Source organism: Xiphias gladius, chromosome 9, assembly GCF_016859285.1.
Source record: "Xiphias gladius isolate SHS-SW01 ecotype Sanya breed wild chromosome 9, ASM1685928v1, whole genome shotgun sequence".
Classification (NCBI taxonomy): Eukaryota; Metazoa; Chordata; class Actinopteri; order Istiophoriformes; family Xiphiidae; genus Xiphias; species Xiphias gladius.
The window spans coordinates 17,839,806-17,851,424 of record NC_053408.1 but is presented as its reverse complement, the minus strand read 5'-3'; the positions used below and the strand labels follow the sequence as shown (position 1 = coordinate 17,851,424).

The 11,619-nt window shown below is 39.5% G+C and overlaps 1 protein-coding gene across 1 annotated transcript; it reads right to left on the bottom strand.

Moving 5' to 3' along the window:
- Positions 1–954: 954 nt before the first annotated feature.
- Positions 955–11,167, bottom strand: LOC120794097 (sterile alpha motif domain-containing protein 9-like). The gene is made up of 4 exons (XM_040134762.1): positions 10,849–11,167; positions 8,240–8,396; positions 6,946–7,000; positions 955–6,839 (listed from the first exon to the last, which is right to left on the bottom strand). Exons 2-4 carry the CDS (start codon positions 8,338–8,340, stop codon positions 1,989–1,991), a joined length of 5,007 nt encoding a protein of 1,668 aa, XP_039990696.1. The 5' UTR covers positions 8,341–8,396; positions 10,849–11,167; the 3' UTR covers positions 955–1,988.
- Positions 11,168–11,619: the final 452 nt, after the last annotated feature.

Genomic DNA, 11,619 nt, shown 5'->3' with positions numbered 1-11,619 from the left:
TCTATGGTGTCACTTATGGTCACAAATGCTCTATAGTTATTCTATGGTTGCAGTTTAGGGCTGACAACAGAAAACACACTAATCTTCACATACACCACTATATCTTTAAGAGTTAGTTTTCCTGATCTGAAAAGTGGCTACTTGGTTACAAGTTCTAATATCCCAGTCTTATATTTGGAATTTAATGTAGATAACTGAGGTACAAATTAAACAAACAATGTGTAGCATGTTACAGTTTTTGCAGCTGCTAACACTCATTCCTCAATACTGAGTTCACTTTTTCAAAACTCCTTATAACAGCAGTCAATGTAGACTAAACTGTGAGTTACTTTTCATTGCTTTGACAAAATGCATTCAATGACCTAATCTATAATATATAACTATTTACAGTCCATTTTGCACATTTACATACTATTGTAAAAAATGTTCAATTTATGTTCAAAACGTAAACACAAATTTATTTAGCTTCTGCACCATGCCATTGAAGAAGTTCTGCATGTGCCCCAAGGACACCAAGATGTCTTTTTTGACACAGTGAGTGAAAGAAATGACTGGATGTGGTCAGTTTTTAAACACAGTTGCCATGTGTTGGAGGCTGATCAAAATTATAATGAATTTTGTCAAAATTATGTAATACTTTTATTTTGCCACTACTGTAAAAACAGATATCTCTAGATATCTAATGAATTACCACTTGTCTTATTATTGCTCAATTATATATCACAGTCTTTACATTTCACTCAATGGTAATAAAAAAAAAAAAAAATCCATAAAAGCAAGCAGATGCATTTTACACAGAAACTGTTGTGATAAACAGCTTTTCAGAGTGGAACAGTTGAATATATTCTTCATTAGATCAGAATGCCTCAGCTGGTAATATGCTACCATAGTAAAGGATCTTCTTGTGTTCAAGAACCCATTCAGTTTTTCATCAGTATTTCAATTTTAAAGAGGCTTTGACAAAAATATCTGTATTTAACAGTACATCATATCATCATGACGTCAAATGTATACACGTACGTCTGTGAACTTAACTTCAATACAACACTATGTAAGCTCTACAAATATCTAAATTAAATTGCAACAATCTTTAAAAATGAACATGAAACAGAGTATATTAAGCAAATCGTGACTGAGCAGAGATAAACATGACATAACACCATAAATTAAGACATCAGTCTCAGTTTTAGTAAAAGACACGTGCATGTAGGGTTGGGTTTTCCCATTATTGAGGTCTCTGTGAGAAAATACTACAGATTCTAAATGTTTAAAAATGTCTTTCTCAATGGCAAATATAATGCATTAAAAAGTTAAAAATTACTTTGAATATCCCTCAGCAATGTCGGTAATAAACCAACTTGTAGCTGAACTCGGTTGTCTTAAGTGGCTAGTATGTGGTTCACGGACTAACTCAAATAACAGAGTAACTTATTTTAAATGTATGGCCACTTTAACAAAGGTAGAAAATTATATAAGCATATATAATGACATAAAAATGATGATGAAATAAACAATGTATCCAATATAAGCTCAGCATTGTTTAATGTTCCTTCAGTCTGTAATCATAATTAACTGTTTAAATGGTTAGATTCTCAAATCAGTTGGACTCCGTGTAAAGAAGGCAGCCAGGGTAACCCACAGCTAGTCACCCATAATGTTGAGTGTTTCTTTTAGCTCTTAACTGGTGATCAGTTTCACTGCTATGAAATATACCACAAAGACTGATAATTAATTTCCAAGGATGCACCTATTAGTTTGGTAGAGCACTGTACCTCTTTCTATTCTATTTTTAATGACATTTGGTCAAGAAGATTATGAATGTGGGTTTTTAATCTGTGAGATACAGTGTGTTTTATTTCCATGTGTTCATGCTATTGTAAAATGAGCTCATAATCATGAAACGGTTATACCACTTCCTTGGGTTTTTTAACGTGGCTGATATTTTTTTGTCCACCCTCTTTATGTAAATGTTTGCAGGTAAACAACTGTTAATATCTGCAAGTTAAATTTGTTCCTTGGTCATTTTCATACTTAATATCATAGGCCACAGGACCTTCCATGGTGAATCCAAGGTAGAAAGACACATCTTCCCGACTGTGTCCACTGCGAATATCACCCAGGTAAACAGGACGCACCTGCATTTTCATGTTGCCACCATAGTTGACATAAATGTCACCATTTTCTGATTTCCCTTTAATCCTTAATAGCTTCCTCTGGACCTCCGGCTCATTCCATGCTGCGCCACTCTGCCAGAGATAGTGAAGGTTACGTGATTGACTACTTTGGCTACTGCAAGAGTCTTCCTTCTTCAACATTTGATCAAGTCTCACTTTGGAAACTATTCGCTTAAGTCCACTGGATTTCCCAAGGAAGAAGTGAGCAATAGAACTCCTTGCTGGAAACATGTGAGAGAAGCGCCGATGAAAAGATTTTTTTGCTGATGCGATGTACGTGCTGATATTTTTGTATGTCGCAGAGTTGTCAAGCTTTCGGTCTTGTGTAGGCCACATGAGCAACATGGAGAGGTAGTACAGCTCTGTTAATTTTGAATGAGTACCCTCCTTTTGCAGTTCTTCATTCAGAAGGCCAACCAAATCTTCATATTTTTTCAGCAGTTTGGAAGAGGACTTGATGTTGTGCAGAACTATGTTGGCCAGGATGAAGTTGACTGTATCTGTAACACATCCTCTGGGTGAGTTGTCAAATATAAACTGCCACTTTTTGAGAATATGCTCCATTTCCATCCCACTTTTGTCACTCAAGCACTGCAGAAGTCCAGCAAACGAGTCTGCTCGCTTCATTTCCAGATAATACCTCTGCTCCACAATGGTCTGATGAAGACTCAGTTTGGGTTTACTGGCTGTTTCAGATGCTTTCTCCTCTTCCGAACTACTGAATATTTGAATGTACCTTTTGAAGTACTCAGATACTTTTCGTTTGTGTCTTTCATCAGCTAATTCCCTCTCCTGTGACCTAGGCTTTAGGTATTGGAAGTAGGTCTCAAAAAAACAGAACATTTCTTTCAGCCTTGACTTCAATGAGATCAGGAATTTCTCATGGTCTATCAGGACAGCCACAAACTGGTTCATGGTTGTGTTGCTGTGATCATATAAATTGCTCAATGGGTGGTGATCTCTGAGAAACTGTAGCATTTGATCTCTTTTATGTCTTTCACTGGCAGCAAAAAGAGGAATATCTTTAATGATGTCAAGAAGAGCCATCATGACTTCTGTTTCTCCAACATAGCCGGATATATTGTAGGACTTTGGTCTCTTTCTGGTGTATAGATCAAACGGATCTACTTGTTCATCTTTCTTGGCTAGCTCCTGTGAATCCCGAAATGCATTTACAGCCTTGAATCCTAATGTTAAGCACTTGTCAAGTGCTTCAGGAGTGGGATGCTCAGAATGTTCAATTTCCTTTTTAAGGTGGCTCTTGTACACTTGTCCGACTGTATCAGCAATGTAGGAATTAGAATTTTTCCCTTGTGCATCCAAAGCCCACTTGAGGGCAGACTTAAAGTCTTTTTCTTTCAAGCAAAAGTGTCTTGCAAGTGCTTGTGGCAATGTTGCACTTCTGTCAAACCTCTCTGTGGCCCCTTCTAAGACTTCTTTGATTTTGTCAGGTCCTTCCTCGTCATCTATGTCTTCAATCAATGGAGAAAACAATGTGTCTTTGTCATCTCCTTGTGCTTTTCGGTGACGTGTGATGAGCATGCTTTGGATGTTTTGGACCAGGAAATCCTTTCCCATGCATGATTTGTAGAGTCTGTCACAGTGCAAAATATTTATAACTATCTCAGCCAGAGAAACCTTGTATTTCTTGGTAAGGAATTCAAGACACTTCCTAGCAATCATTTGGTGTAAGAATCGTACTGCTCGATAGGTGCCATGCTCTTCGACAGTGAAAGTGATCATCAGTGTAGAATAGGGATTCATTTCATCATCAAGAGTTTCTTTCTTCCACAGAGCATTCCCTATCCCCAGTAACTCTTCACACAAAGAGAGTGACATATGGGATCCATTGACATACCTGTTTAGCAAAGCTAGGAAGGAGAAAAGCCTACCCTTTTGGGTAGTGATGTCAAGATCTTTAACAATGTTGCTTACCACTTTCGTGATATACGCCTCACTGAAATTATTTGTCATGATCATGAAGGCATAGAAGGTCTCAGGTTTTCTATGGTAGTTTTTCAGTTGTTCCAACTTCTCAGAAAACAAACTCTGCTCTTTGACTGACAACTTGTTGGTGATGAACACATTCGCAATGCGACTACTCATGGAGCTCTCGTCAGGGAACTGGCTCCTCTCACAGTTTAGTATTATTACCATTAGACTGTTATGTCGCTGCCTGACACTATTGAGTATGCACTGCTTTAGGTCCTCTACATCATCGCAGTTGTCCACCAAGAGGAGAACAGGTGTATATCTTGACTGCTCCTGTTTACCATATGTCAACAGCATCATGACCTGGGATGCAATTTCATTATTTGTTGCCATGTTGTTTTTGACAACAGCACATCTGAATTTATGCCTCAAGTTCCAAAGAACATGCATTGCTAGAGTTGTTCCCCCACATCCAGGGTGATGGAAGAGATTGATCATAACACATGGAAATTTGTAGCCTTCCACAGGTGTGATCAGGTCATGTAGCTCATTGAATTTGTCTCGTTTGATGAATGGTAGGCTGTCTTTCTTCTCAGAAAGGTAAAAGTTCCACCATGAGACCTGTCCTCCTCTGTAAAAGTCCTCTTCTATTTTCATTTTGAACTCCTGAAAGGAATCCTTTGTTTCAATTTCTGTGTTCTGACATTCATTTTCACACAAGATGTCCAAAACAGTCATAAGCTCCTCATCTTTTTTTGCCAGCAGCACAGAGCTTGAGCCAGTGGAGGGCAAGAATCTCATGGAAGATTGTGTTTGAGGTTCTTTAAGCTTTTTGATGGTGCTTGATATTTCATTCAGACTCAGTTCATGGATGCATATACTGGTGATATCCTCTTTACAGCGAACCTTAATCAGGTGCTGCCAGTGACTGAATATATTGGAGTTTTTGCAGATGCATAACATATTGTCAACCCCTTCCAGCGTGCGATAGATTGCACAGAAGGTCTCCAAAATAGGGCTTGAGATGTCAGTTACTGGTGAGTGAAGGATGAATACCAGGAGTCTATCCTTGGAAAGCAAATCTGGGTTGCAAAGCAATGAAACCATGTTGTTAACATCACCAGAGCGTTTTTTAAGCCATTCACTGGGTGTTAGTGGCTTGTCTGTGTCATCCTCTTCATTTACACGTCCATTGCAGAAAATCCAACTTGTTTGCTTAAACAAGTTCAGTTTTCCAATGATTGCAGTTACACTCTCCTGCGTGGTATACATGCGTGGGTAGTGCAGATTGGCTATACGATCTCCTCTGTAAAAACTGCATGTTCCATTCACATCAGACTCTGGGTCAAAATCGAGTACTGCAAACAACTTAATCTCTTTCAGAAAATCCAAGTGCTCAAGTTGGCTTGAATGACATTTGTCTGTGACAACAATAACTTGAAGGGAATTCTCGAATGCATCTCTTCCACGTGTTATCAGCTGTTTTAACCTTTGACCCTGGTGGCTTTGGGAGGGTTGCTTTTCATCCTTTTCTTCTGCTGCCTTTCGTGCTGAAGCCCAACACTGGACTTTATCAGCCAAACTTTTCATCTTCTCTTGGACTATCCGAGGATTAGTATCTGCTAAAATGTTGATTGACCTCAGGCCATCCCGCACAAACAGGCATTCAGTTTTGCATTGTTGTTTATTTTCTGTTGATGCAATACTCAATAGAGTATAGAAAATATTCTGTTGTGTCTCTGAATATGTTGGAACTACATCAACCTCAATCACCCATTTGTTAGAAGTTGTTCCATCTTGTGAGTGAACTTGTATGAAATTTGGAGGCCTGATGCACATTCTGGCAGCATTTACGTTCTGTACTTCGAAGTATTCACTCAAACTTGATTCAAATGCTTCATTATACTTACTGAAAGAGGTGATGTTCTGTCCAACTACTTGACCATGTCCCTGTCCTTGCTGGTTGTTCACTCCAAAATGAATTGTGCCATTGGTTCGTGAATTCATACAGCTCGCAGCAAAACTAAATACTTCTTTTGTGAATTCATAAAGGATCTCTCTTTCACTGGCTTCATCTGCACTGGGCAGAAGTTGGTACTCATGCACAGGATCAAGGAGATTACTTGGACCAGCTACAGGAGGAAGAATGTCATTCTGTATGTAGAAGATGTTGGGGTTGCTTTTGTCAAAGGGCCGGATCTGACATATTGGCGTCTTTAATTGTAGAAATGTTGCACTTTCAGTAATTTCAGTATGTAATTGTGTGTCATTTGTTGTCTTCCGATCTATTACAGATCTTATTCTGCTTCTTGCTCTCCGCAACATCTCCACTGTAGAGCTTAGACTTTGAATTCCGGAATCTGATGACACCGTTTCAGTTTCCATGGATTCATCCATATTTCCTGTCACAAACTGCATCTCTGTACTTTTCCATAGTTCACCTTTGCTGACTTCATAATGACTTAGTGGTGTTCTCACACTTGGCTCAAAAGTCTCCGAATGCCTCCTGAACTTCTCCACCTGTCGTATGATTTGTATTGCTGGAGCTGGTGGAACACCTAGTTCTAACAAGTCCTGTTTCTCATAGGAGACCAGGCAAGCTCCTGACAACTGTTGGTGATATAGATTTTGTGCAATTTGCTCTGGTACTCTAAGTCTAATGATTAGCCAGTCTTTGACGTGCTCTATGGTCCAGTCCTCAATCAGCGGTGGGAGGTTGAGGTCATATTCTGCCTGTAAACCATGAAGGTAAAATAAGAGGAAAATTAACGGACATTTTGACAGCAATTTCTTTCAAAACAGAAACTACTATAATTAAGATTAAACAGCTATAACATACTGTTTTTGCCTTTGGCCCACCAACAGGGGATTTTGTTGAAACTGGTATCAGATTCCTGTAAACAAAAAATAACAGATACACTTAATTATAGCAAATTATAGTGTTTCTCCAAAAATGTTTTTATCCAACCTTTAGATTTGCTTTTACTCATTATGTTCATATTGTGACAACTGAAGACTAAGGTTTGGTTCAAGTGCGTGATAATCGGTTAATGTACATAATTGATAGCGACAAAATCTTTGTAATCGGTCCACTATTGCACAAAAACGGTATACCTGGAACCGATAAACAGCTGCTGAAACGTAATCAAACAGTGCAGTTTTCCTCAAAGTACATCCATTAAAAGTGCTTGTTTTTGCCACCAACAGGTCCAAGTTTTTATTATAAGTATCCGACAACATTTTGGAAAGGATCCCTACAGAGATAGACCTTGTTTAACCAGAAACAGCAGTTACATCACTCTGTTCAAAGCCACCAGACTCCACTGACAAAAACAGTAATTTTATCTTGCAGAACATAGAAATTGTTTTTTACTGCTGCCTCAATTTGTTAGGTTGCACATTATCTCTAGATCAACTAAATCGGCCACAGTGCACTAGTTCCACTCTACCTGGTAGCCTTATTAGCCTAAATGAATTATAAATAAAAAGAAAATTATATAATATATATATATTTGAAACATATTATTTCATTTTTTTAATCACACTCATGCTCACACTCAGTTTGCCACTTTTGTTTGTTTGCCACCATGAGCATGAATGTTGTCATACTACTTTTCCCAAGTAGTATGACAACATTCATGCTCATGGTAAAATAGATAAAATAATTGAGGTCTGCAAACTCAAGTGGGATGAAAAAGGGAACCGTTCAAAAACTGAACCGATTTAGTAATTTTATATCTAATGCCCACTTACAGCATAAAAGAACATCTATTTAGTTAAGAGGATAGAAAGATGGAGGTGCAGCAGCAAAAATTTTCAAGAAGAGGATGGCGGGAATCCCGCATCCACTTAAGACCAAGAGGGTCACAACTTACTCACATGGGATAACCAGCAGCATTCCAGACAGACTCCCTTACTTAGTAAGAGGATGCTGAGTGAAGATTTTATTGTCAAACTACTAACACCTGCTTTCTCAGGCTCAAATGGAAGCCAATGTGTTGCAAGGGTGGATGAGGAATGAGGAAAGGGAGCCTGAATATATTCCAACCCCAAGATCCCAAATAAAAAACCAAAGACCTGATTTAACAAAAGATGGCACAGAGGAAAAATAATGACACTAATTCTAAACATACCTTTCCTCATTGCTGAAATATGGAGGTTCCTCTTTTGAGAAGTCACTCATCAAAGAGAATTGGCTCAAAGAACTGGCTTGTTTCTTCTCCTTGGCATCCATCTTTGCTAAGTCGTGAGGATGTGGACTGGCCTCCTGAACTTTCTTTATCTCTATATCTGCAGTGTAGAAGGAAGATTCTGTAAATGTTGATACTGGACACACACATATCCCTCCATTCTGCTGCCCCTTTGCTAGTGAGGAAGAGTAAATATATTTTTTTGCATGCTGAGATAACACTGTAACAAAAAAGAAATGTGGGAACAAAAACCATAAGGCATTTTTTAAAGCCAAATAATACCAGTTCTTTTGGTTTTACCTCGTTTGTTGTGCATTTGACTGAGAGTGGCATTTCTTAGCAGCAGCAGCATAAGGAAGAATTAATGTCATTGTTTTCTTTGTTCACTACAGATGTAAAGTTCTGTTCTGGAGGAGGAAATTATTTAATCTCCATCAAAATCCAAAATGATTTAACTATACTTATCCTCTTCAGCTTTCTAGCCATCCTAAACCGGCAGCTTTCTATTCATTTAGTTTAATTATTTGTGGCTTTAAAAAATATGTCACTGTAATTTTGTGGTGTATTAAAAGATTGGGATTTTATATTCATTGCGACTTGTGCAGAAATTTTGCACATGACTGGCAAAAACAGCAAACCAATCTGACTTTTTTTGCCAATGTCTTTTCTGGATTACAAGATCATGGATACCGATGTTACCCCATTAAACAATTCCAGCTTCTTTTTGGGGAGCAATGATGCACAGTCACAACTCTGTCTCAAGTGAACAGAGAGTAACCAAACCAAAGGTCAATTCCTGTCTTAGTCTGGCAGCACAAATCATAAATTTGATAAAACCCTTGTTTTAATTTAGGTTTGGTGGTTGTGTGGACTCTCCTCCTCATTATGAAATGATACTCAGAGGTGTAAGTGACTACGTTTAGTACTAGAGCTGTAAGTAAGTACAATTTTAATGTATTTTGTACTTGAGTACTAGCATTTTGTGAAACTTACTCAAAAAAACCTCTTCCGCTTAAGCACACTCAACAGCACGGAAATCTTACACCCCTCCAATAGATTTACCTGATGGACTGGAGTTACCAGTTCCTCAGCATTTTAAAGATTTTATAGAAACTAATAACAATTGCTTCACTGTTATAGATTAAGCCATCCACCTGCATAGTTGTTAAACTTTGCTTCTTTTGCTTCCTTTTCTACATGATGATTTGTTTCAAGTACTGTAGTTTGTTAATATTCTGTAATTTTGATTACATTTTTTAATACCGGACTCGCACTTATGACGTATTATTCAATTGAGACATTTTACAGTGAAGCAAAGTCACAAAGTGCAGTAAAGACAGGTGAAAGAACAATTTAACTGCTGCCTCCTCAGCAAAGTCATTAGGACTCATTGTCTGAGGTTTAAATCTAAGGTCCCTACCATGACAGCTCAGTCTCTGATCTCAGAACTCGGACTTCTCTCTCTTTCTGTTATTTCTTCCAATTTCTCTCATTTTTTCCTCGTCTTTGTACATTTCTGAAATGGAGCCCTAAAGCCTTGTGTGGGGCACAAATGTCCACTCGCATCCAAACGCTGACCTCCTCGATGCATTGCACCTAAGATGGTTTTACTTTTATTCCCTGTATAAAATTGTTCGACATTTAATTTACTTGCTCCTCCACTCTTATCCACCTGTAGTCATGCAAGACTGAGATCCCTTGCTCTAGAAAAAGATCCTCCCATTGACTTGCCTGGATTCATAGTCAAGTACAAGAAATTGGACCTTCGTTTTTTTGCAGGCCTTCTCCACCAGCTCTTTGATGGACGCACCAGCAATAACTTTACGTGACGGTCATCTGTAACATTCATTCGTGGTCTAACAAATTGCTTGTGAGCATTTTTCTACGACCTCGCATTGTTGTAACACTGTTTGCTTTCTCTAGGCAGTATTTCCTTTAAACCGACGAAACCTCGAAGTGTGGCTCACCTTACGCAGTCAGTCTGCATCCCAGACGAGGGCAGTTTCCCCCGCAGGCTAAGTTTCATTCAAATGGGTGTGTTTTTTTTTTTTTTTTTGTGGGGAAACGAAAGCGGGGCTAAAATTAAAATGTAACACTGTATATTTCAAAAGTGGGGCATCTTTGACTGAGCTTTAAAGTGACTGGACTGTTTTTCGAGCTTGCCCGAGTACGCGAGGAAGACATTACAAAATCATTCAAATGCATTTCGGGGTGTGTAACAACTGAAGCATTCTCAGCAAAAACAACGTTTTCTGGCAAATTACCCTCCCGCTAGCAAACGGTCGTAGTCACACATTAGCTTGACCAGTTGAGTAACGAAAACTGCTAATGATGGTTAGCTAGCAAAATTTACATATCTACAGGAAAGTGCGTGTGCCGACCTCGGCTACAGGGCTGGCATTCACCCACACAGACACTGGTATCGGTCTCTGAACAGTAAGAGAACAAGTTTCACGACAGGGAAAAATCGAGAGAAAAAACCCGCTGACCGAAGGACCAACGAGGCAGATTTTCTACGTAAAATGGTTGTGGATCGCAAAGGGGCTTCTTACCTCTGTGGGCCCTTGCGTTTAAAATTCCTCACAGATCTTATTCAACTGACAAATCCTGTGGCCGGTCCTCCCGTTCTGAGTCTTAAAAAAATCCCACCGATCCGCGAACTTGCTCACGTTCCCAGCGGACGGCCAGCTCTCGCATTTGCCCCCGCAGTTCCAAGCCCGGGCCCTCCCAAGTTTTTTTATTTTTGTTCCAGGAACTGGTGGGTGGCGTGACTGTTTGTGGGTGTGCCATCATCAGTCGGAGCCGTCGGAACCAGAGGGAGAAAGCGCGCCGTGAGCCGGGGAAGACGCGGCGCTCTGCCGTTCGGACGGGCGTGCCCCCTGTACCTGGCACGTTTTCCCGCTCCGGGTCTACTTCCCTCTGTTTTACGGTCGTGACTGCGGTAACTGTGACCCAAGCTGGGGCCTCCACTCAGGGCTGTGCGTGGACGCGTCCCGCGTGGACAAACGCATGGCGCTGAAGCCGTGCCGGCCACGCAGGAAACACCCAGACATGGTCCAACTCCTGCGAAACAGGTTATAGTACCTCTGCGAAACCTGCTTTGGGGTGGAAACGTTTTGAGGGCGAGAAACTCTGCATAAAACACCACAGATAGACACACAATATTTAACCTGTTTTTGAATGTATATTCACATAAAAAACAAAACACTAAATCAGTAAAAAAAAAAAATCCCTTACTCTTAAGTATTTTTCAGTTTCTTTTTAAGTTTTCAAAATCAAATATGGCAACAGGATGATTAAATGTAGCATCATGGACTCATTCT